This window comes from Chenopodium album, chromosome 19 (genome assembly GCF_948465745.1).
Source record: "Chenopodium album chromosome 19, dcCheAlbu1.1, whole genome shotgun sequence".
Lineage (NCBI taxonomy): Eukaryota > Viridiplantae > Streptophyta > Magnoliopsida > Caryophyllales > Amaranthaceae > Chenopodium > Chenopodium album.
In genome coordinates, this window is record NC_137852.1 from 2,961,440 (window position 1) to 2,988,116 (window position 26,677).

Here is a 26,677-nt window from a genome sequence, read left to right on the forward strand (position 1 = left end):
CTCCTCTTCTTCTCCTTCCCACCCCTACCTTGTTCTGCATATAATTAACCCTTGATTTTCTCTGCAACTTTTCACAGGTTATCTCAACCAATTCAAGAACTACTTTCAACAACTCCTTACAATCCCCCAGAATCCCACGATGTTTCCATCAAATCTCTCCTTCAATCCCTTCTTCCTTCCAAAACTCCCAATTCCACCAACATTCTCCCTCAAATTAGGGATTTCTGTCTCCTCTGTGCATCGATATCTTCATTTTACCAATCAACTTCACCTCTTCTAAACTGGATTCCTGATCGTCTCATTGTTGCGTCGCATTTGGCTATGAAAGCTCTTTCGGAAGCTGTTTATGGCGATTCTCACCCGTATTTGAGATCCGATACGAGATTGGTTATTGATTTGATGCCGGAGGTTATCCCTTTGATTAAGGAAACGATTAAGGAGAGTTCCATTGCTGGTGATGAAATTTCTGCGGCGTCTTCTAGGGTTCCTACTGCTTACGCCATTGTTGCTGCTTATCAGCTTAGTTGGCTTGTCTCACAGGTTTATTTAGGGTTATTTTTTTTAAAAAAAAAGTTTATGATTATTCAATTTAGGGGTTTATGAATTTGAAAAATATTTGATTGATGTTATTTTGGTGTTTTCAGGTTGAGTATCGAGAATTAAGGAAGTTATGTGGTTTGATTATTCCATGTGGGCTTACAGCTCTTGATCACTGGTCTTCTGAAGTGAAAGTATGGTTCTTAATAATATTTCACATTGGATTGTTTGTTTATTTGGTTGGTTGATTGTATTTGTTTCAATACATGGTGAAATTTTGAATATATTTGGTGTGATTGTGTATGTTTCAGCCTATTACATTGCATTTGGGAAAAATTTTCGTTTCGAGTCATGCAATTGGTTGTAGAACTAGTAACAATTTCTTATGGTTGTTGATGTTGTATGAACTGTTTGAAAATATGTTAATTGAAGGTGAACGTAACATAATCTTAGCACCAATGTAATTTATGTTTTCTTAATCTTATGTAAGAATTGCAGGAGGAAGAAATTTTTATTGTTCAATACATATGTTGACATGGAATTTCTTTTGAAAAACACAGTTGGATGAAATATGTGTGTGGTTGGGGGGAGCCGAGGAGGCTATGGTTTGTGTGCTAGGAAAAAGGAATAGGAGAGATAGCGAAGCAAAGCCGAGCAGCCTAGAGGCATACCACCTATATGTGTGTAACATAGCCTAGGAGGGTATGGTTTGTGTGATTTCTTCTTGTAAATAGAAATATGGCCACAATGTAGACCTGCTAAGATTTTCTTGCTCAGCTGCATTTATCTATTTATATTTGTAGTTTTTTGTTTTGAGCTTTATTTGTTTCGGTTGAATCCAGGGTCAAGGAATGATCAGCTTCATACATGTAGCAAAAAATGTTGAAACTGCTGATCTTGGTGGGTATGGAGATGTTATCCTGGATGCATGCTGTCACAATATTGTTTCTGATGATGAGATATGGCATCTTGCTGTTGAGATGTCAGTACGCTTTGTGACCCATTTGCAGAAGAATAACCCTCGTAGCCCTTGGTATGTGTTCCTTTTGTCTGCAACTTATAGGATTTTGTATGTTATTTTTTAAAAAAAATATTAATGAAGCATGAAGAAACATTTGGTTGATACTATTGATGGCTATCAAATCTGCAGTGTTATTATATTTGGGAGTATGTTCTTTTAGATTAACACTTTGTTTGGATTGAGAGAATTGGAGGAAGGAAGAGAAGAGAAAAGAAGGGATTCCTCTCTTGTTTGGATACCATATGGTAGAAGAGAAGGGAAAAAGAAATGGAAGGATTCATTTGCCCCCTCCTTTAATAAACCAAATCCTTTCAATGTTGGAAAGATTTGGAGGGAAAATGTAACCTTATCTTCTCCCTCCCCTTCCTTTCCTTCCTCTTCCTTCTTCTTCCCTCCCGGCCTCCCCTTTCCTTCTCCTTCCCTCTCCTTTCTTTCCTCCCCCTTCCTTCTTCTTCTTCCTCCCTCCCTTCCCTTTCCTTTACACATTGCTATCCAAACAAACTGTAAATGCTATCCAAATATCTGCTCAATTTGACATTTTTTTTTCCTTTTCGTTTTGGCGTTTGTTGTATGAATATGATTTTCTTTGCTTTGATTTTTCTTTGAAAAATTTTGTAGCATTAATTTTGAAAAGGCTGTGCCTAGAGTTCTGTAACTCAACTCCTGTCTCTAATTTCATAGTCAGCTGCTTGTTCACTTTCTCATGTGAAGTTTCATAAGCTTGAAAGTCCAAATGAGCTGGTCCTTTTGTGTTAAGGTGAATTATAAAGAATTTGACCTTTGGATGGTATATAGCTATTATTAGTTTCTGTCAGGTTTTTCCTTGAGTTTGCTGTCAAGTGTGAGTGCAATTTGGGATATTTAGTTATCATTGTTAATGACTGACTTTTACTGCCTTTCCTGTTTCAAGTTGGATTTTTGAGATATATTTGTGTATGCTTTTATTTAGCACCATGAGTTCATGGGACTTGTATAAATAAGAGTTATATCACTTATATAGATGAAATAAAGTTTTCAGTATATGTAAATGTTTGATAATGTAGCCTATTTATTCATACTTATGGTCATTTTACACAGGTTTGAGAGGCTTTTAAATGAGATGCTAGGTCATTTAGAGCGTCAACCTAGGGACAAGAAGCGCCGTATTGCATGGCTGGAACTTGTTGAACCACTCTTCTGCTGTGTTGGTCTTGTTCTGCTAGCTCACTTCAGACGTTTGTTTCCCCTTTTCTTCCAATGGGTGCATGCTGATGACGATGAAACTGTTCTGTTGGTAACCTCTAATTTATTGCACTTTAGTCTAAACATCAATTTTTATGGTATGTAAATGGAACTTTTAAATGGTCTCAAAATTGTTATAGGCTCTTAGAAACATCTACACAGTTGTGAGATTGACATGGTTAAGGAGCAGTCCACACACTATAAGGTGAGTCAGCATTACTGTCCTGCACTGCATGTGTGCATGCCATATTGGTCTTTTATTATTGGCTAATAGTTTATATGCCAGTGAAATAGTTCTTCTGTATGTATGTCACTGAACATTCAAATATAGTAACAGTATATATATCTGGGATTGTATGACATACTGGCCATGATTGTTGTTTTAGCAAGTGGCTACAATGTTGTATTGTTTGATCGATTAATGTGATGGCCGAGAGTCTTGATACCACCTTGAAAACCGTCAATTTCCTTGTGTGTAACTGAGAGCCATCTGATTTTTATCACTTCAATCTTTTTAGCAGTTGCATGCTCTTAATTGCAGGTTAGTGGATGAACTAGTAATTCTATACAAGGATGCTGCTTTGAAAACTGCCAGAGATGATATAAGATCACATATTTGTCAGATAATGATCTTGCTTCAGCAGTAAGGACAGATACCGATAGTTATTTGTTTATGTTGCCATTATTTTGTTTGAGAGGTGATTTTGATAAATCTTTGTTTTTCTTCTGTAACCCAAAGATCCAAAGGGCTGCAGTTTGAAGCGACTTGGGAGAAGTACAAGGATGATCCAAACTTGGGCACTCTTGTTCAGTCCATTGCAAATGGTTTTCCGGTAAGAATTTTTGCTCTTCCTTTGCATTTATGCCTTATCTGATTATAGTGCTCCCAGTTCCAAACTTGTGACAGAAAAGTTGAATCTGTTGCTTTCTTTCGTCTTGGACTAATTCTTCACAGGAAGAGTTGTCTTAAATATAAAAAATCTATTCATGAGTGTTCTTATATGCCAAATTTATGCTATAGTTACTGGATTTTGCTTGAGTTCTTAGTTATTAAATGAACCCCACAAGTATTTGAATGAGATTTCAGAGCAAAAGATGTAAAAAACTTTGTTGTACTCTGTACAACAATAGGTGGAAAGTTGTTGACAAGCGTGAACAAAATCCGTCACATACAAGGTGTGAACCTTATAGCGGATCAGCAGTCACCATTATCTCTTATCAGCACATTGGTAAATGAGTACAAGACCCATCCCTATGGGTCTTCTGCCTTGCTAAAAGCTTGTTTCCTGCCGTCGTTCTGTATCTTCCCATATCAAGCCCCGTCTCTTACTACTATTGTTTTGCTGCTCTGCTTTATGGAGCATTTTGTGGCCTCAATGAGGCAAAACAAATCTGATGTGCTATTCTGGTGCAATGCAGGTTGTCAAAGGAACAGTCTGGTTAACTTAAATGCAGCACAACACTTGAGACTTGATGACTCGAATAGATTTGATATGCATTCCCTTCCACTACCAAGGGCTTAAGCCTTGAAGTGTTGATCAGAAAACATCGTAATGCAGCCCAACACTTGAGTGGAGTCGAGGGACATTGATATTGGAAGGCTTTGGATAGGTTGGCACTTGAGTCACCCGGGTTTTGCAATATTAAAGAGGCTGCTGATTATATATGGAGTAGGAGCCTAGGAGGACATCGTTCTGGAATGAGGATTATGCTATATTTTCGTCTGACTTTAGTATCATCTCCACGTAGTCATGTACTAAATATTCAGCATTTTTTTTCCTTTGGAGATGTGTTTATTCAAAAAAAAAAAAAAAAAAGATATATTGGAGTCATCAAGTGTCCTATGTAGAGAGTGAGGGATAGCTCAAGTGGTTAGAGCTCCCCACCCGGTGCCAGGGGATCGTACGTCTTCACTTACAATATTCAATCACTCAGAGAAAAGGTTCTTAAAACTTATAATTGCTTATAGAGTATTTACCTTTATAATCCTTCCTTGATTATATTGATAGAAATTAATTTCTGCTAAACTTAAATTAATTTAACAATAAACTTATAATCACTCATTTCTCAATTTTAAATGTTCGAAAACCAAACAAAAACGAAAGAGGTCGTCCGTCTTAGATCTTTGTTTAGTTTTCTTTCAATAAACCACAAATAGTGATTTCAATTTTTTATTGTCAATTTTTAGAGTAATAACAATTAAATAAATTTAACCAATGTCAGAGGCTACAACAGAGTTTACAATAGTAGGAGTTTCTTCAAGCCACACTCGCATTTCCGCATAGTTTTTACTAATTTTAGCTAGAGTATGAGCAGCAGCGTTCCCTTTCCTGCCAATATGCTCATAAGAAATGGTCTGGCAGGTCCTAGCCAGCTCCACGATGTCATTCACTATGAGGCCAAAGAAGGAGTTGTCACTCATCCTGTTTTTCAGATGGTGAATCAGCTTCAAATTGTCAGATTCAAGGATGAGTCTAGTAAGACCAGCTTCAATAGCGACTCCAAGGCAGTGTCTTGCAGCCATAGCTTCAGCTACATCCACTTCAAAGCATCCCAACACTTTGTGGGAGGTAGAAAGAAGGACATCACCCACAGAGTCACGGACAATCCCACCTAAGCCAATAGCTTCGCCTTTGAAAATTGCAGCATCAGTATTAAGATTAAAGAGACCCAAGTCAGGGGGCATCCATCTTTGAGGCACTTCAGCTCTGCACGAAATCTCAGAAAGAAGGGTGGAATTTGCCTTGTCATATTCTCCTACAATGCCAATAGCCCTGCGGATAACATCTTCAACCAGGACCTCCTTCTGTTCAAAGCACCAGGAGTTTCTTCTCAACCAGATTCCCCAGAGAATACACCAAAAGTTATCCCACCATAACTTGTCTTTCACAACCCCACACATCAGCTTGCACCAAGAAGAGAAGGAGTGAAAAGTAGCTTCATTGAATTGCAATCGTAACGGGGACACATACCAGCAGGCCTTAGCAGCATTACAGAAGATCAGAGAGTGCTCAACGGTTTCAACAGCATCACCACACATTGGACAGATGCACTCATCACAGATCATTCTTTTCTTTAGATTATGACGGACAGGGATGGCATTTTGCAGCACTCTCCACCCAAAGTGCTTAATTTTTGGTGGAACACGAGCATTCCAAAGGTTGCTCCAGGGGTTCTTGTCAGGGGGGGCAGAAGATGAGACGATTGTGTTCCTTTTAGCTTGAACATCAGCAAAATAGGCGCTACGAACAGAGAATTCTCCATTTTTTGTATGATGCCAGGTCCAATAATCCATCCCACCAAAACGAGCAATTGGTATCTTGGTAATCTCCAGATCCTCCCATTCAGAAAAATAGGCCCTAAGAATGTTGTAATTCCATTCACCATCAGTAATAAGATCAGCAACCCGAGTAGGAGCATCATCAGGGATCTGCACTCTGTGAAGAACGCGGAAATTTGGCAGCTTTGGCACCCAAGGGTCTCTCCAGACATCCACTGTTAACCCCGAGCCAACCAACTTCCTAGCCCCTCTATTTATCATGTCCCTGGCAGACATAAGAGATCTCCACGTAAAACTAGCATTTGATGACACCTTGGCCTCCATTAGACTCGAGTTGGGAAAGTACTTCTGCTTGAGGGTTTTTGACATTAAAGACTGAGAATTGTTCAACAAACGCCACACTTGTTTCGCCAACATTGCTTTATTAAAAATGTGCAGGTCCCGCATTCCCATACCTCCTTCATTCTTGGAGAAAATCAGCTTTTCCCACGCCACCCACGCAGTCTTACGCTCATTTCTTTTTTGTCCCCAAAAGAAATTACGACACATTCTTTCAATTTCATTGAGGATGCTAGAAGGAATGTTGAAACATTGCATGGCATAAGTAGGAATAGCATGAGCGATAGATTTGATGAGAACCTCGCGCCCCGCTTGAGAAAGGAAACCCTCCTTCCACCCTTTCAACTTTTTCCAAACCCTATCTTGAATGATAGAAAAGATCCGTTTCTTGGAGCTACCAAGGTAAGTCGGGAGTCCAAGATACTTGTCATGTCCTTCTACGGCCTTAAAGGTTAACTTCGATTGAAGCAAAAAAAAATTTTCCGGCTCAATATTTCGGCTAAAGGACACCTCGGATTTCTCCATATTCAATTTTTGGCCCGAAGCGGTTTCATAGGTGGCAAGAATGTCAAGCACATTTTCAACTTCATCTTCATTTGCCCTCACAAACAAGAGACTATCATCGGCAAAAAAGAGGTGGGAGATAGGATCAACTTTTTTCCCAATTTTAACCCCGTGAATGATTTTCCTTTTCTCAGCATCTCTAATAAGAGCAGAAAGACCTTCAGCACAAATGATAAAAAGGAAAGGTGAAAGTGGATCACCTTGTCGAAGTCCCCGAGAGGGCTTGAATTCTCTAGAAGGTTGCCCATTAACAAGAATTTTGAAAGAAGCACTCTCCACACACCGCATGATGGAACGTACAAAAATATCCGGGAACCCCAACTTACACATCATTCTCTCAAGGAAGCACCATTCGACCCTATCGTAAGCTTTACTCATGTCAAGCTTAAGCCCAAGATGACCCATCTTCCCGCTTTTCTTCTTTCTCAAAAAATGGAAACACTCATACGCAACGAGAATATTATCAGTTATCAACCTTCCAGGGACAAAACCACTCTGAGACTCATGAATAATGTCGGGGAGGAATAACTTCAAACGATTGGCCAGAACTTTTGCCACAATTTTGTATAAGACATTGCATAAGCTTATCGGTCTATAATCAACAGGAGACTCACATTCTTTCTTTTTGGGAATTAAAACAATGTAAGTCTGATTAATAGAGCCAATACCCCCCCCATTATTCAAAATATCCAATGCACAATCAATAACGTCACTGCCCACAATACTCCAAAATTTCTGATAAAAAAGCGCACACATACCATCGGGTCCGGGGGCCTTCCTTGGATGCATTTGCTTAAGGGCCATCCTAATTTCTTCACCATTAAAAGGCGCAATCAGCATTGTCTTCATTGCATCAGATACGCTCGGGTTGACTTTGTCAATGACCTGCTCCATTTCTACTTGATGAGAAGAGCCGAAGAGGTCTTCAAAGTGTTTTACAAAAACATCAGCAATATGATCTTCATCAACATACACATTCCCAGCCTCGTCAAAAAAAAAAAAAAAAAAACAATTAAATAAATTTAACTATTTTTTTTAATATTTATTTTACGAAATACTCCGTATATCATATGACTTTAAAAATAAAAAAACCAATAAATCAAACCATAATGAAGCCAAATAAACCCGAAAAATAAAACCCAAATCATACAACTCATTTATTCCGTACGAGTAATACCATACACCCTCACGTAACCAATCAAAACCCACTCGTTAAAACAAACTCAAATAACTGCCAAAACTCAAACACACTTTCCTTTCTTTCTCTCTCCTCACTCTTCCCTCCTCTGTAACAAACTCTTCCTTCTCCCTCTTCAACTAACTCCCTTCATTATATAAACCCAGCAACACCCATTTTCTCACTCCTCCAGAACATTCTTTCTCTCTCTCTCAAACACCATTTTCACAATTCTGCAAAATTCTCTGCTTCAAGCTCTCAACAATGGCGATTCCCCCTCTGAAATTCTCTCTCCTCTTCCTCCTAACCACCATCACTTCCTTCTCTCTCACCTCCTCAACCCCAACCATCGGCGTTACAATCCAACACCACCCATCTTCCGCCACCCCTGAACACATCGCCGCCGCCGTCAACCTCCATAGAATCGCCGCCGTTCGACTCATCGACCCAGACCCAAACCTCATTCGAGCCTTCTCATACTCCTCTGTTTCACTCCTCCTCTGCATCCCCAACACCCTCGTCCACTCTCTCGCCGCTAATCGCTCCAACGCCGCCGTTTGGCTCTACACCCATGTCGTACCCTTCTACCCTCGCGCCAACATCTCCGCCATTTCTGTTGGCTCCGACATCCTCTCTTCCTCCGACGACCTCGCCGACGCTCTTCTTCCCGCCATTCGCAACATCCATGTTGCGCTTCACGAGCTGGGTATTCGTCGAATCTCTGTTTCATCCACTTTCTCTCTCATCCCTCTCATCACCTCTGCTTTCCCCCCTTCTTCTGCTGAGTTCAGTGAACCGCTAAACGACCACTTAATCCGGCCATTGCTGGATTTCTTGGAAGAGGCGAATTCCTCTTTCTTGGTGAATATTCATCCGTACGATCTTTACCGCTTGAACCATGAGATTGTTCTTGGGTATGCTCTGTTTCAGAAGAGTTCGTACAGTTTTTTGGATGATTCGACCACCGGAGTGCGGTACCAGAATCTATTTGACACCATGGTTGATGCGGTTCTCTCGGCAATGGCGGTCGCCGGGCATGAGAATATTCCGGTAGTCGTAACCGAAACCGGGTGGCCGAATTCCCCTGCAACCTTGGAGGAGAACAATGCCAACCAAGTGTTCGCTGAAATGTATCTGAGAGGCTTGCTCAAGCATCTGAAATCTGGGGTTGGTACACCTCTGAAGAAAGAAGGGGTTTCTGGGGTTTACATCTATGAGCTGTTTGATAAGGAAAGAGGTCAAGGAAACAGCAATGCTTCATTCAGGCAATGGGGGATTTTCTACCCTAACTTGACCAGCAAGTATGATCTTGACTATAGTAAGTCCTACAGAACTGCTGAGAGCAATGGTTTCTGGAAGATTCTTGCAGTATCTTTGGTGGTTTTTGCTTTACTGTAAGCAACACTTACTACCCTCTTACTGAGATTTGATGCCTGATTTAGTAGAATCTAACTTTTGGTTGGATTTCAATAATTCCATTGAGCATTTCATGCTTCCTGTTAGTTTCTTGTTCAATTTTTGTTGTTAGATGTTTGAGTATTAGTTGTAATGCAGAGAGTTATTGATTGATGTAAAGAATTGTAGCTTCGAAACTCGAAATCAGTGGTTGTTCTGAGCTTGTTGATCACTGGTTTAGGAATATTATACGAGTAGTAGTGTGTTGAAGAGCAATTGTTGATACTGGGATTACTGTATACATCTTTGGTACACAGTGAAATGAAATGAACATTTAAGTTTTTTAGTATATTTGGTACATTGTTGTTCATAATCTTAGTGTAATTTGAATGCTATCACTTAATGCAGATTATTGTTGCATATCATATTACTTATAGCTATTCCATTTTTCTGCTTTTGGTTTGGTTATAGTTATATGTTAGATTTTGGGCATAATTGAAGTAGAAATCATTGCGAAAAACATATATATCATTAGGCATTTGATGATTTTCACTCTCTTTTAATATCAGACATGTATTGTTCTTGGCTGGATAGAATGGACTGACATATGTTGCAATGGTATTAGTCTGAATCGAAGTATCGAATACTGGACTTTCTGCATAAATTTACCTCTACTTATGAAAACGTATATGAGCAAGTAGTTAATACTAATTTGGATAGAATGGACTGACATATGTTGCAATGGTTTCTTCATGTTGAAAAACCTGAATTTGGTTTCATTGTTGCATAATCCAGAGCTATACAATTTCCTAGCTCTCTATCTGAAATCAATCTCCCCTGGAATATTATATTTCTTTTGGCCTAGGAACTAATTTATGTTACAAGTAGTTAATACTAATTTGGATCATTGTGTGTGAATCATACCTCAGTGTGACTTATTTGTGTATGAATCATACTTCAGTATTTACTGATACCTGATGTCATAATTGCAATGAACCATCTCAAACCTTGTCAAGATTGAAAGTTATGTGCTATTGTTGTTAAAGGCTTGGATTCGAGTTTTCTTTTTCTTCCACTACTCATGATACTAAAGATATGCTACTATTACCTGCTACTCTTTGAACAAAAACTTACCCTGCAGGTAGGATTAATATTAGAGAGTACTGTTAATAAGTGCACGTTGTAGGCAGCTTATGTGAAGGAGTAGAGTAGATAATAAAGACTAGCCATCATAATTGAAACCAAAATGAGCCTACGACACATTCAAATGTTAGTTCAAGTATATTTACTGATCTGAATAATGGCACATTTCTTAGGTTTATACCAGATACGTGCATGTTGGCAATCTTTCAGGACTAATTGCACAGTTCTTACAAATGTGAGCTGGGAATATAGTTAGGTCAAATTGCTCAAAATTTTAAATTATTAGCTGGTAGCCTCAATTGTAGTTTCGAATACTTTTTGTTCTGAAATTTCATCTTTTTTGGAAGTTTGAAAATAGGCTTTCCTATGGAAAACCCTGCTAAGGTGTCCAAACTGCTGCTGATCACACCAGCAATGTGATTTCCTTGTCTCTCTATTGCTGCTATTCTTCTTGAGAAGTATTCTAGGCTACTCAGCATCCTTTCATCAGTTGATCTGCCAAAAAAGTAAAGAAGTCAATGAATATGTTAACTAATAATATGTGCACATAAAATACAAGTTTTTAGTTACATACTCATAGTAGGAAGTGCAGTCTGTGCAGAAAGTTAGGTACATAGGTATAACCGTATAAGTTCATGAATATCAGAAGTTAAACAATGAGCTCAAGAGCTTTACCTCACTATCAATGATGCCCATCCAATATACCCTGCTGAGACAAGATACTTTGTGATGGCATTCTGTTGTTTATGTGCCCTTCTTGTTATCAGTATCAGATTCCATCCACTTTCCTGAATTCTACTATACAACCTTAGCATAAGCATGAGTCTTAAATTGATTTCCTCTTCAATACAATCTCTACAACTGCTTCCACAATAAAAGATGTGTCAACCATTAATATGAATTCGAAGTACAAATTTACATTGTGAGTATATTGCACCATCACTAGATGTCACTAGTTCAAGACTAAAGCTTAATGATAAAGAAATCTAGCACATAACTTTGATCAGGAAAGAATTCTGATGATGTTTTGGTGACATGTAATTTTTACCTATTCTTCAAGGGTTTTCTGTAATGAAAACTCGAAGGGAGAATGTCATCTATGTCCATTAAGACGACATTGAAATCATGATTGTAAGGCCTAATGATACTGCTGAAGTATTTCTCAGCCATTGAAATGCTGAAGTTCAAGTCTCTCACAAATTGGCCTTCACTGGTATAGGAAAGAGTATAATCCTTACAATAATCATCATTATAATATGACTTCTGGCTCTCAAGTATCCCAGAACTTTGACTTGGACATGATTGTAGCATAACAATCAGTGTAACTAGCGAAGTGATCAATAAGATTCCCATAGTTATGAGACCAGCTATGAAGACAGTTGCGGCAAGTGATGACATATAGAATCCGGTTTCATATTGGTTGTGGCTTCCTGACTCTGCATAAATTTGTAAGATAAATAGAAGTTATGAGTCCTATTAAACCTAATGGTTGCAGAAACGAGGAAAATGATACCTCAACAACAGTCAAACAGTGTTGTCAAAAAAAAAAAAAAACAACAGTCATACACTAATTACTAATCAAGTAATCATGCTTTCAGGCCATATATATCAATAAGATCCTAGAGTAACTGTCTGAAAAAGACCTTAGAGGCCGTTTAAGAAGGCCGGCATTATATATATACTAACCGGAACCTCCTTCGCTAGAAATATTTTGAAATGAGTTCTCCCGTTCCATTTGATGACCGAAAACAGACGGTCCGAATTATCTAGCAGATGATTCAAATTCCTTCGTCACAGACTTAGCTTCCTCCTATCACAATGAACATTAACCTGACATAGTTAGATACTTAGATTAGAGTACACATTAAAAGATAGCATTATGTAGTTTTTGTCAAAAGAAGGTAATGAGATTAAGAGAGGAGGCTTGTGAGTTGTGACTCAACCGGGAGCAAGAAATGAAAAGATTATAAAGACTCATGATTTTCATGCTCACAAGTCAGAGCTCAAAAGTGTTATGCATCACCATCACGAAGTTTCCTTAAAGTGTATGATTTTGGCAACACTTATAAATCAGTAGATTTGTATTTTAGCTCTCATAAAATGTTGTTGTGTCACAAAATGGGATTTCATATGAATTGGTACAAACTAGGAAGCTCTAGTAAATTAGTTCATTTTGTATTTTTGTGAGCACTACAACTACCAATGGTAAATTTATCAACTACTTACTTCATAAATTCATAATTGTCACTTACATATTTTAAAAACGAAACATAACAATACACTCATACTAGTCATATAGTTATGAATCATGATGTAGCAATACGGAGTATATTGTTAGGTTCTAATTTGAAAATATTGTTAATGGACAAATCATTATTTTCTTACTAATTTTTTTTTGTTAATCACTCATTATGCACTTTGTATTTAACTCTCATACGTTCTCGATTTGTTAGAACAACCAATTTTTTTTGGTTTATTTTATCATCGTCTAGTTTAGGTAAATAAATGAGGTGGGAAAAAAAAAGGAAATTATTAGATTAAGGAGTACTTTGAGACTCTTGTAATTGATTCTATTTGTATTCAATGATCACTTTGTACAAATTATCCTTATTTAACTTTAAATAATATCTTTGTCAAAGGAAAAAAAAAAAAAAAATTCTCCAATAAAAATGGAGTAATGTTTAGTAAATTATATTTTAGTTCAATAAAAATCAATTAAAATACTAGGAAGTATACATATCACAGCCCGCCTATAATCCACACTTTTTGAGGAAATTTTGAGGTTTCGGGGTCCGGTGGCAAAAAAGTGTTTAGACCCTAAGGGATATATCTCGGGGTCATATAATGTCGTTTGAAACCATATATGATCATTATATGTTGTCAGTAACGTACGTGGTCGTGGTAGGCTTGAGTTTACGAAATCAATACAAGTTGTGAATGGCTAAAATGACAGTTTAAGGGCATATTGGATGGTTACACCGACCCAATTGGACACCCGTAGGGTATTAGGGACCATGGTAAACATCTCGGCAATTTTTATTTCCGGGCGAAAAAAGGTCAAAAAATTACAAAATCGAAGGCTATAATCCCCGTTTTTTGAGGAAATTTTGAGGTTTAGGGGCCCGGTAGCGAAAAGCCTTGAGACCCTAAGGGATACATCTCCGGGTCATATAATGCCGTTTGAAACCATATATGATCATTATATGTTGTCATAAACGTCCATGGTAGGCTTGAGTTTACGAAATCGATGTAAGTTGTGAACGGGTAAAATGACCGCTTCAAGACATATTGGATGGTTCCACCGACCCAATTGGAATTCCGGAGGGTATTAAGGACCATGATAAACATCTCGGCAATTTTTATTTCCGGGCGAAAAAAGATGAAAAAATTACAAAATCGAAGGCTATAATTCACGCTTTTTAAGGAAATTTCGAGGTTTCAGGGCCCGGTGGCGAAAAGTATAAAGATCCTAGGGAATATATCTCAGTGTCATATAATGCCGTTTGAAACCATATATGATCATTTTATGTTGTCATAAACGTCCGTGGTAGCTAGGTTTGAGTTTACGAAATCACTACAAGTTGTGAACGGGTAAAATGACCGTTTAAGGGCATATTAGACAGTTTCACCAACCCAATTTGACTCTCAGAGGATATTAGGGTCCACGGTAAACATCTCGGCAATTTTTATTTTCGGGCGAAAAAAGGTAAAAAAAAATACAAAATTGAAGACTATAATCTACGCTTTTTAAAGAAATTTTGAGGTTTCAGGGCACGGTGGCAAAAAGCCTTGAAACTCTAAGGGATACATCTCGGGATCTTATAATGCCGTTTGAAACCATATGTGATCATTATATGCTGTCATAAACGTCCGTGGTAGGCTTGAATTTACGAAATCACAGCAAGTTGTGAACGGGTAAAATGACCATTTAAGGGCATATTGGGACGGTTTCAACGACCCAATTTGACTCCCGGAGGATATTAGGGACCATGGTAAACATCTCGGCAATTTTTATTTCCGAGCGAAAAAAGGTCAAAAAAATACAAAATTGAAGGCTATAATCCAAGCTTTTTGAGAAATTTTGAGATTTCGAGGCCCAGTGGCGAAAAGTCTTGAAACCCTATGGGATACATCTCGGGGTCATATAATGTCGTTTGAAACCATATATAATCATTATATGTTCTCATAAACGTCCGTGGTAGGCTTGAGTTTACGAAATCACTGCCAATTGTGAACGGGAAATTGATCGTTTAATGGCACATTGTATGGTTTCACCGACACAATTGGACTCCCGGAGGCTATTAAGGACAATGGTAAACATATTGGTAATTTTTATTTCCGGGTGAAAAATGGTTAAAAAAATACAAAATTGAAGGCTATAATCCAAGCTTTTTGAGAAATTTTGAGATTTCGAGGCCCAGTGGCGAAAAGTCTTGAAACCCTATGGGATACATCTCGGGGTCATATAATGTCGTTTGAAACCATATATAATCATTATATGTTCTCATAAACGTCCGTGGTAGGCTTGAGTTTACAAAATCAGTGTAAGTTTCGGACGCGTAAAATTACCGTTTAAGGGCATATTGGTTGGTTCCACCGACCCAATTGGACTCTTGGAGGATATTAGGGGGCATGGTAAACATCTCAGCAAATTTTATTTTCAGGCGAAAAAAGGTCAAAAAATTACAATATTGAAGCTATCCACGCTTTTTTAGGAAAGTTTGAGATTTTGGGGTCTGGTGGCGAAAAATGTTGAGACCTTAGGGAATATATCTCGGTATCATATAATGCCGTTTGAAACCATATATGGTCATGATATGTTGTCATAAATGTACGACGTGATACGCTTGAGTTTACAAAATTAGTTCAGGTTGTGACCGGATAAAGTGGTTGTTTAAGAGCTTATAGGACGGTTCCACTAACCCAATTTGACTTTCGGAGGATATTAGGGACAATGGTAAACATCTCGACAATTTTTATTTCCGGGCGAAAAAAGGTCAAAAAATTACAAAATTGAAGGCTATAATCCACGCTTTTTTAGGAAATTTTGAGGTTTCGGGGCCCGGTGGCGAAAAACCTTGAAACACTAAGGGATACATCTCGGGGTTATATAATGCCGTTTGAAACCATATATAATCATTACATGTTGTCAAAAACGTCTGTGGTAGGCTTGAGTTTACGAAATCACAGCCAGTTGTGAACGGGTAAAATGACCGTTTAAGGGCATATTGGATGCTTCCACTGACCCGATTTGACTCCCGGAGGATATTAGGGACCACGGTAAACATCTCAGCAATTTTTATTTCCGGTCGAAAAAGGTCAAAAACTTACAAAATTGAAGGCTATAATCTACGCTTTTTGAGGAAAATTTGAGATTTCGGGGCCCGGTGGCGAAAAACCTTGAAACTCTATGGGATACATCTCGGGGTGATGTAATGCCGTTTGAAACCATATATGATCATCATATGTTGTTATAAACGTCCTTGGTAAGCTTGAGTTTACGAAATCACTGCAAATTGTGAATGGGTAAAATGACCGTTTTAGGGCATATTGAATGGTTCCACCGACATAATTTGACTCCCGGAGGATATTAGGGACCATGATAAACATCTCGGCAATTTTTAATATCGGGTAAAAAAAGGTCAAAAATTACAAAATTAAAGGCTATAATCCACGTTTTTTTTAAGGAATTTTGAGGTTTCGGGGCCCGGTGGCGAAAAGTGTAGAGACCCTAGGGAATATATCTCGGTATCATATAATATCGTTTGAAACTACATATGATCATTATATGTTGTCATAAACGTCCGTGGTAGGCTTGAATTTACGAAATCACAACAAGTTGTGAACGGGTAAAATGACCGTTTTAGGGCATATTGGACGGTTTCACCGACCCAATTTGACTCCCGGAGGATATTAGGGACCATGGTAAGCATTTTAGAAATTTTTATTCACAAGCGAAAAAAGGTCAAAAAATTACAATTTTGAAGGCTATAATCCACGCTTTTTGAGAAAATTTTGAGGTTTCGGGGCTTGTTGGCGAAAAGCCTTGAGACCCTAAAGGATACATCTCGGGGTCATATAATTTCGTTTGAAACCACATATGATCATTTTATGTTGTCATAACGTCCGTGGTAGTCTTGATTTTACAAAATCACTTCAAGTTGTGAACAGGTAAATTGACCTTTTAATGGCATACTAGATAGTTCCACCGACCCAATTGGACTTTTAGAGGGTATTAGGGACCATGGTAAACATCTCGGCAATTTTTATTTCTAGGCGAAGAAAGGTCAAAAAATTATAAAACTGAAGGCTATAATCCACGCTTTTTAAGGAAATTTTGAGCTTTTAGGCCTCGTGGCGAAAAGTGGCAAAATTGAAGGCTATATCCACCCCATTGTTCGAGTACATGCTGGGTTCAGATCATTGTTGGTTAAATTCGGGTCCTCGTCGGGTAAGTTTTTGACAGCTTTAGGGTCTCAATATTTTTCGCCACCGGGCCCCGAAACTTCAAAAATTCCTCAAAAACTGTGGATTATATAATCTTCAATTGGGTGGCGAAAAATATTGAGACCCTAAAGCTTAATTGGGTGGCGAAAAATATTGAGACCCTAAAGCTTAATTGGGTGGCGAAAAATATTGAGACCCTAAAGCTTAATTGGGTGGCGAAAAACCATGGTCCCTGATATCCTCCGAGAGTTTAATTGGGTGGGTTGAACCATCCAATTTGCCTTTAAATGGTCATTTTACCCGTTTTCGTACATGTCTCTTGTATTGGCTATAAGCATATAAGCTCTCACATGGCCTTTATGTTGCTGAGGTCATATATGGGTCCACACAAGATCCCGGGATTCATCCCGTAGTGTTCCATGAAATTCCAACACTAGCTGCCGACACCTCCTTAATCGCTCTAATTTCGTGTTTTATAATTATCACTATACCAGTTTCAAAAAAAATTACAATTAATCAATTTTAAAGTTTAATCAAATTGAATCAAAGTCCTTTTATATAAAAGTGTAAAACACAATAATGACAAATTACTTTCATCAAATAACCTATTTCATTCCGTAAAAACCTAAAAGAAATCTGGGTATCTCATTCAATAAAAACAGAAAAAAGAAAAATAAGAAAACCCCCTGACTTACGATCGTCTCCTCTAAAATCTTGTTACCCAGATCTTCCAATCTTCAACCCACTAAAACTGAGAAGAGAAAGAAAGTGACGCTAATTTTCAACTTCGAATTCTCTGCTATTCTCAGTCACATCATCCAATTTTTCTCATTTATCTCAGGTACATTATTCAATTTTCCCGATTATTTTAGGGTTTTCGATCTTGCATTCATTTCACTTAGATTTTGCAGTGATTCTGATTTTTTCTTTGATTTTATGGGTTTTTGTTAGTGTTTTTTACTACTGTAGTGTCATTTATGTTATCAGCAATTGCCTGGAACTGTATTGTTTGGATAATTTGCTTAGCTTTGGATCATATTCGATTTTCTTGTGTCAGCTGTTAGCATAATTTAATAGTAATTATGAATGTATATTTTTAATATACTTTGATTTATGAATTATGTAATGTCAATTATATTGTTCGATGTTAAGACTTTTTGTTGTGTATAATTGATCTGGACTTTTGGAGCCGAATGATGAGAGTCAGTTATTGATAGGGGTTATTAAATTGCTTAATGAGTTTGAATGGTTGGCTTATGTAATTCATAGTATTTAGAAGATCGTACTGAATTCGAGCTATTTGACTTAAATTATGTAGTTTGATGATTATGTAGGTGTGAATTGAAGTACATCGAAGTCAATTGGTGATTGCTTATTGTGTTAAGGTATTATTATGGGGGATTTGATGTATGAAATTGGGCAAAATGCGTATATAAAGCTAGTGCTACACGCCTTAAAGCATAAGGAGAGCTCTGTCAATGGGGTTTTGGTTGGCCGCTTTGATGGTGGCAAGGGAGTGGTTGAAATTGTTGATTCTGTCCCTCTTTTTCATTCAAACATCGGTCTTCTCCCTGCCCTCGAGATCGCTCTGATGCAGGTACGTTTTTCTTCTTCTCTTTGTTGTGTTTGTTGGCTCCTTTTCGGCTTAAATTCTTTTAATTAGTTGTAGATGCATTATTTTTTGCGTTTGGAATATGAGCCTTATATATCAAACTAATCACTTTGCATATACTTAGTAACCCAATGGGATTGATTTACATCATGCTAATCCTTTGATTTGAGGCATTTATGCTTGATGAGGTGTATATATTAAGAGAGTACCAGAATATGGGTCATCTAAGGTTGCCAGAAGTCAGAACTAGAAATTCAATACATTTTTGAACCAAGAGGAAAGTGAATACTGGGCCTGTAACTATATAATAATTTTTGAAAAACTTGATTTGTGCTACTTATATGGGTAGATTATTTGAAATCTCTGACTTTTCTCTACAACTTAATACTTCATACTAGCTATTGATTAGCTCTAAGGTCTAGCATCAGCCTTTCGGGAGTACATCCAATCCTCTTTTCTGTAGTACTCCTGCATTTTTGAATTTTCTACTTGTTCAAGTGGTCATACGCTCATATAAATATGGTATACTTGACATGCACTAGTATAGTTTTCACTGTAATGTGTGTGTGTGTGTGTTTTCTTTTCTTTTCTTTTCTTTTCTTTTTTTTTTTTTTTTTTTTTTTTTTTTTTTTTTTTTTTTTTTTCCTGTGACGAATCTGTTTAATAACTTGATTAACTTCAATCGTAGGTATTTTGAGATGTTGACACCTCTTTTATTGGCTTGCCATCTGGCTTGCTGCTATATTTTATCACGAGTATAGTCTGATTTAGATGAAATTGCATCTTTTTAGTGCTTATTTGTGATGGATGGTTAAGATATTCTGGTTTATGTGCAGAGATAGTTAAAGATAGCTTAATAAAATATTTTTGGGTATTCTAGAATTCTAGATGCTGCTTAGTATATCCTCCTCATTCCTGACTGTCTCGTTTGGTAGTTTCTCTTTGATTAGTTGCATCAAGGCCTTTCTGAAATCACCTATGCTAGTTATAGTGATTGACTCACTTTATAGTTTCATTAATCTCTAGGTTGTATATTCCTTTTTTTTTTTTTTTATTGTTTGTTCTATGGTTGTTACTTTTTATTATTATCAATATTCTTTTCAAAAATAGAGGAAATGTATATGTACTAATCTGATGCTTATGTAATTAGATAGAAGAGCATTATGCTAGTCAAGGTTTGAGCTTGGTGGGTTACTTTCATGCAAATGAAAGATCTGATGACAGCGATCTTGGTAATGTTGCCAAGAACATTGGAGATCATCTTTGTCGATACTTTCCTCAGGCTGGACTTCTTTTGGTATGCATGGTGACCAGATGCTGACTTGAATTTTGTTAACCTTATTTTTTCAAAGTTTATGGTGAAATTCAGGCTTTTAATTTTATCATTGCTAATTTATATACTTCTTGATTTCTTAGTTGGACAATAGCAAACTGGGAGCTTTACCAAAAGTAAAAGACCGCAGCCCTGTAATGCAGGTAGCTTTTCTTTCTTTGTTTTTATGGAACGCTAGTAATTTTTTCATTTTACTTTGTGATCCTCTAGATCTGTAGAAATTGTTCTGTTAATTTATTTATTTGAACCAATTTGTGCTTTGGCTCTTGGATGATACTTGGAGGCTTGACATTGCATAGTAGAGGTGTTTGTGGGATTGATGTGTATACATGCATGCTCCCTTCCTTTAGTTTTGTTGTCCTGTGTTGTTCTTGGTCTGTATTTAAGTGATTGTTGTAGTTATTCATCATCACTCTGTGTAGTTGGCTGCATATAACTACATTTTTACATGCAGGTATTGTGAAACTGATGGGGTGAATAGGAGGGGGTATCACATTAATATATGATGCTTGTTGATTTGAGCTTGCAAAATGTTCAATTTGCATTTATCTCATCCAAGTGCATTGTCTATTTAATGTCCAAGTACCCTGTTCACTATTCTGTTTAATGAACTAGGTTTTTTTTTGTAAAAGATAGGGCTTTGCAATTGTGTGTTGTTGCTTGAGTTGTGGGCTTAGTTTTTTTCTTGTTGACTTACTAAAAGTTGCACAAACACTGACAATTGCCCCAAATAAATGAAGCTTAGCTAAGTTTCATGTTAAAATTGTATGTTAAATATGTGTACCATATAGTGGCTGTCTTGTACTCTCATCAAATCCCTTGTTTTGGTTGCTGATGCTGTAGTAGTTGCTTGCCTTGTTTCCGTTTTTCTGAGGAGTATCTTTGTCAAGCTATTTGTAAAGCTCTACGACTAAGTTGATCTTTAATCTTGTATATACTAGTATCTTGGAAATTTGATCATCCTCTCTTATTACTTAATGGATTTATTGTTCAGCTATATTCAAAAAATGGCTCCACATGGAGAGTAGAAGAGAGTAATCGGCTGGTATTAAAGGAGCCATCAGCAAACATTATATTGTTGGACTATGTATCAACTCAGAAATGGGAGGAAATTGCAGACTTTGATGATCACCTTGACGATATTAACAAGTAAGTTCATGTTATTTTACTCCTGTAATATTGTATATTGCTAAGAAACATAGTATATCTAATAAGCAATCAACTTTTCTTGCAGAGATTGGCTTAATGCTCATTTATTCAAGTGAGTAAGCAATCAACTCTTCTTGCAGAGATCTGAGTTTGTCCTGTTTAATGTTGAATATGGAATTTGGAGCAAAGGAAAATTGGTCGATAACATGAATTAATAGGTTCAGATCTCATGAATTTTCTCCGTCTTCAAGCTTAATTTTTTTGGTAATTCTATTGAATTATCTGTACTGACTCTTGGCTTTTTTTACATTGCCAATAGCTAATCAGGATTTTGACTAACTCGTGTTTGAGGACTTGCATGCCTTTACGTTCATTACTCTTTTAGTCTTTTGCTGTACCCCTTTTGTTGACTTTTTTTTAATCGAAAACTAGAAAGGTACAGTAGGCACCTGCATATGATATTATGATCTACCTAAAACCTCTCATCTCTCCATGATGAGAATTGAACCAAGCCCCAGGTATGTGCTAGCTTAGTAAGAGAATGGACTGCTAACTAGATCAAGTGTAGCTAGCACTTCGGCTGTAACTTAGCAACCAAGTTTTTGCCAGCTTTGCTATCAATCGTCTACCTCGTTGACCAAGTTAATAATTCTCCATCAGAGGTTCTGTTTGTTCTTTCACTTCCTCTAAGCCTCTAATCTGCATATTTGACTATACGGAATCTTGTTCCATAGAATATATAATTTGTACCGAGTATACATCTATACATGAGTATAAAACAATCGTTAGGCCCTTAGCATAATCTATTTAAATTATACTTGTACTCACATTGTATTGACCTTGCAACTGTTGATTTTGGATGGATGGAGTAATTGAATTATATTTTCTCATATCCCAATTTATAGATTTGATGATCATTTTATTATCAACATATGAGTAAAATGACAACATAATCCTTCTTATGTACATACGGGTAGAAATTTGTTTGATACTCCATAATTACTTCCAATGGATTGTGGCGGCTCCAACTCCATGGGCCAATAGTGTAGTACCACGTCAAAATGTATGTGGGAGATGTGTGTAGCATTTTCGCGTTGTTCATACATAACATAATACAAATAATTAAAATCGTCAAAAGTTATATTGACAAGTTTTCCGAAACCATTCCAAATAAAACAAAAAAGAATGAAGTAGAAAGTAGGATTTATTGATGGTCGAGCTGACTATATAAATATATTGCATTTTAGTCGATTACGCGTCGTTGAGTAGTTTAGAGTTAGTTGATGATAATAATTTCGGACTATACGGTTTTTAGCTCGTGATTCACGAGTCACGACTGAAATGTGGTATAAATTGTGACCCATTCGATCTCTCACTACACTTAACAGTAGTCCAAATTTGGTAGAGCAAAACATAAACAGAAATCACCATGAGTTTTGGGAAAGAAGCTCCACCATTGCCAATGTATGAACGTAAAGTTCTGAGACATGTTCCTACTTTGGTCAGAAGACGATATGATCCTGATCTTAAAAAGAACTCTGATGCAACTCAAGGTACGTACTACTTATTTTTATTGTTGCAATTTCTAATTTTTATAGATTAGCTTAATATATATACTTCGTAGTAAATACTTGATAAGTTCATGGTATGAAATCCTTTTTACTACTCGTAATAATTGGGAAACTAACTTATATACCATTTGAATCTTGCTTCCTCTTATCAATTGGATGATCATTGAAAGTTTTGATAATATATACGGAGTAGCTTCATATAATCATATGTTTAGTAAAGGAAAAGTGATAGAGTAAGGAAATAGACATGTATGATGCATCCATGGAGGTCAATGGGTATGAAAGGGTTAGGTAGGATTTTGGAGTAATGCGTATTTTGTTTTTCCAAGGTGCAATTATGAGGGTAATAAATTTAGGGTCCATGTTTATCACACGGTTCCAAAGTCAATTATCTAATTAAATAAAGATGATGGTAGAGATGCCTAGATGGGTGACTAATCAATAATAATTATAATTTTATATGCTAATAAGGTTCCTAAGAAGAAGCTAAGAATCTATTAGACTTTAACTATTTCAATTTTTACTTTAGTACAGAATAGGCACTTACAAATTATAAGTACTAAATAGAGCTAGGGAGATCGTAATATAAGGAATTTTAGTTTTTTTTTTTTTTTTTTTGAAAGGGTATAAGGAATTTTAGTTTAGTATGCAATAGACACTAATTAGAATTTCTCTTATTCATGGAAGTTTAAATTAGTAATATAGGGAATTTTAATACGGGTAGTAGTTATTTTTTTTTAAAAAAAAAACAAACAAACTGCCTTTTCCTATGATGGAGCATTGTGGTATTGTTCAAATGATGTAGAAACATGATTAGAGGTATCACAAAGATTATAGCTAGAAATTAAATAGTCAAATCATTGGATAGTTCACGAGATGGAAGATCACCCTTTGAGTTTAATTTGTTCATCGTTCTCAAATTTGTAGGCATGTATTCAAATCATAGCAATAGCGAAAGTGGAGGAGCCAAAGATGATGCAAATCTTGCAGGCTTTGTGAATGTTTATGTCGAAGATAAATTTGTAGATGATGGACATGTTTATAATGATCAAGGTAAACAAAGAAAATAAAAGTTTGATAAGCTAGCTTTTCATTTTCCCCAAGAAAGTAGACTATAACAGAAATATGTATCAAATGTAGGTTCATCATATTTAGAAGATTGCGAAGACGAAGACTATGGAGCATTAGATGGGAATACCCATGAAAACATTGTGGATGTTAGTGTCAAAAATGAAGTACAGGGTATGAATGAATTCATGAATATCGTGAAGATTCTAATAACACTGTAAGAACAGACCTATCTAATTTGAAGCATGTATATTAATATATGCAGGCTTGCATATAGAAGATACCGAAAGTGAAGGTGATGGAACTATTGTGGATGTTGATGTTGAAGACAAAATTGAGGATGATGGACATGCAAATATGTTCAAAGATCAAGGTATGCGAATTGAAGGGTTTATATTGTTATATGCTTCTCATTAACCCTGCTGCAACTCATCTGATCTTAAAGATGATCAAATTGTAGATGTGATCCTTGAAAATTATGTTAATGCTTAGAACTTAATCCTTTGTCTTTGTTAATTCCTTTGTTTAGCGCCTAGATAAATTGGGCAAAACATTTTCTACTTAGTAGACTTACGACCTTTATTAACTATTACCCACTGACTAGAACACGAAATGGGACTATGGTTGATACACCTAAGATCAACTAAACCATATTGTGAAGATTTTAATTAAACCAAAAAGTTGCATACATGTAGGTTTGCTTGCAGAAGATGGTAAAAGCAAAGGTCATGGAACTAAAGCTGCAAATGTTGCCCAAAACAATGAACTTATTGGCAACTTTGACAATAAACAAGGTATGCAATTATGCAAATAAGAGCACATCTAGACCTTTCAAATGGAGGCTCTATATAATTTCAAAGAGCTCATGAATCATGATCATATATATATATGTAGGTTCTCAAGTGGAAGAAGATTGCAAAAACAAAAGCGATGTTTCTAAAGATGCAATTGTTGTTAGTGCCATGGATCAGCCCGTAGACATTGCTAATGAGAACTTTGACGATAAACAAGGTATGCAAAATTGATGCAATTATGAGGAATTTGTATCCTTATAATAAAGCTAAATTTGTTCCAACTTCCTTGATTATATTAACTAGATTGATGCAATTGTATATGTGGAATTTGTGATCGAGTATCTCAACCATTTTTATAACTTCGGACCACTGCATGTACATGTTTGTGGAAATTTAAGAGGAAGTTGGAACAGAACAAATCTGTTTAATGTTTTGATTGAAGTTTATGGTGGAACGAATAGAATAAAACAACAACAACCAAGCCTTAGTCCCAAAATGATGGACAAATGCAATTGTTTAGTACTATTACTAAAAATTTCAAGCATATATGCAGAATTTATACCAGGAGCATTGAAGAATACACTGGAACAGGATGACTACGATTTACGTTGCCCCATTTGCTATCAGTATTTCACCCAATCAATGATTTTGAAACGAAGGGAAGGCCGCCAGCCACACAAAACAACATGCTTCTCTAGTTTAGATGCTTTATGTAAGATTTCAGGCTAGCCATTTAAGCCCCTTTTTCCCAATAATCTTCCACCTTTTTTTATTTGTCACATCATCTAACTACAAACCTGATCTTAACCTTTCAGTTTGTAGCAACCGGTGGTAGTTGTCCAAGGACAAACAGTCTCGTGATCTCATTTTGGTAAGTTCCTAGCTCCAGCTCGAAAATATATGAGTAGTCTTAATTAGTTTCAGGACATGCCAGTTTATTGCTCTCATCACTAACTGGTCTCTATGTATATTTGTTGTAAGGTAAATAAAGGCATTATATTGGTGGAACAATGCGACGCTATGATCACGAGTAGTATGCGAGCAAGATCCATCAACATACATCGGTGGTGTCGTGGCGACCACAGTGTAGGCTGTGTAGCTAACTACAGCTTAGAAAATGAAACCTCTCTTGTGATAGATGTAATGTAACGTTTGGGGGTCCTGTCTTGTGGGCTTTGCCAATCCCTCTTTAGTTATTTTGGCCTTTCTTAATAGACTATGAACTAGTGCTATAATAATAAATTGGATAAAAACTATCAACATATATCTCATGCGTCCATGTGAGTCGAGTCGGGTCAGGTGTATTTCATAGTTGAGTTATGTCAAATTATTATGTCCATGTGAGTTGAATTTTAATTGGGTGTTTTCCGGATCAAATTAGTTTTTGACATCTCTATATACGTACGCTTGCTTTAACATCATGTTGCTACCGATTTTTTTATTGCAATACCAAACAAACTAAAGTCTAAATTGCAGAAGGACCAACTTTACTAATTCGATCTCAAGCCACTTGACTCAACTCACGTCGACTTTTGAGGAGCACGAGTCAAGAAATAAGATATTATCGAGTTTATTGAGTAACGAGTACGAACCAAGCACAAGTAAAAAGTTTTCAGGTCGAGTTGAGTTGAACACCCTTCATTACATCAGCTCGTGATCAACTTTGCTTTAATAGCATCCTAGCTAAATCATGTAAAATAAATTGAATAAACAATAAAAATAAAATTAATTAACATAAGTTGTGCCTACACGTAATTATAAAGGAATCAAATCAAATGATAAAAAACTATAAGTGGGGCAGAACTTATATAATCTTCCCCTTGATATGCCCAGCCAAAAAGAAAAAAAAATAGATATTCCCCACTAATACCACGGGGTGTCAATCATGGAGCTAAGGTGCCAAGCATAAATATGCATGCAATCTGCATATTTGACAATAAGGAATCCTTATTCCATCAAATTTATATATCTATATATACGAGTACAAGTGTATAACAAAATCGTTAGCTTGATTATGTCATTCTAT

General features: G+C 36.6%; 5 protein-coding genes across 5 annotated transcripts; 4 read left to right on the top strand and 1 right to left on the bottom strand.

Annotated features, from left to right (window-relative positions):
* Positions 1–57: 57 nt before the first annotated feature.
* LOC145596122 (uncharacterized protein At2g39910-like) lies at positions 58–4,693 on the top strand (the record flags this gene model as incomplete). The annotated part of the gene is made up of 8 exons (XM_081652544.1): positions 58–540; positions 645–731; positions 1,380–1,570; positions 2,636–2,831; positions 2,920–2,984; positions 3,321–3,422; positions 3,519–3,612; positions 4,199–4,693. Coding segments are annotated over 8 exons (1,248 nt in total), but the record flags the coding sequence as incomplete, so codon positions are not given.
* Positions 4,694–8,403: 3,710 nt separating this feature from the next.
* LOC145596123 (glucan endo-1,3-beta-glucosidase 13-like) lies at positions 8,404–9,537 on the top strand. The gene has a single exon (XM_081652546.1). The coding sequence runs from the start codon at positions 8,404–8,406 to the stop codon at positions 9,535–9,537; it is 1,134 nt and encodes a 377-aa protein (XP_081508672.1).
* Positions 9,538–10,943: 1,406 nt separating this feature from the next.
* On the bottom strand, positions 10,944–12,514 carry LOC145596124 (uncharacterized protein At2g39920-like). The gene is made up of 4 exons (XM_081652547.1): positions 12,508–12,514; positions 11,726–12,113; positions 11,353–11,538; positions 10,944–11,172 (listed from the first exon to the last, which is right to left on the bottom strand). The coding sequence occupies exons 1-4, from the start codon at positions 12,512–12,514 to the stop codon at positions 10,944–10,946; spliced, it is 810 nt and encodes a 269-aa protein (XP_081508673.1).
* A 5,267-nt stretch (positions 12,515–17,781) lies between these two features.
* LOC145594850 (ER membrane protein complex subunit 8/9 homolog) lies at positions 17,782–22,108 on the top strand. The gene is made up of 6 exons (XM_081651193.1): positions 17,782–17,965; positions 18,459–18,721; positions 19,887–20,033; positions 20,153–20,212; positions 21,064–21,218; positions 21,304–22,108. Exons 2-6 carry the CDS (start codon positions 18,518–18,520, stop codon positions 21,332–21,334), a joined length of 597 nt encoding a protein of 198 aa, XP_081507319.1. The 5' UTR covers positions 17,782–17,965; positions 18,459–18,517; the 3' UTR covers positions 21,335–22,108.
* Positions 22,109–22,560: 452 nt separating this feature from the next.
* LOC145596125 (uncharacterized) lies at positions 22,561–25,526 on the top strand. The gene is made up of 8 exons (XM_081652548.1): positions 22,561–22,771; positions 23,717–23,842; positions 23,930–24,031; positions 24,123–24,230; positions 24,553–24,651; positions 24,752–24,868; positions 25,205–25,363; positions 25,467–25,526. The coding sequence occupies exons 1-8, from the start codon at positions 22,648–22,650 to the stop codon at positions 25,484–25,486; spliced, it is 855 nt and encodes a 284-aa protein (XP_081508674.1). The 5' UTR covers positions 22,561–22,647; the 3' UTR covers positions 25,487–25,526.
* The last annotated feature ends 1,151 nt before the right edge of the window (positions 25,527–26,677 follow it).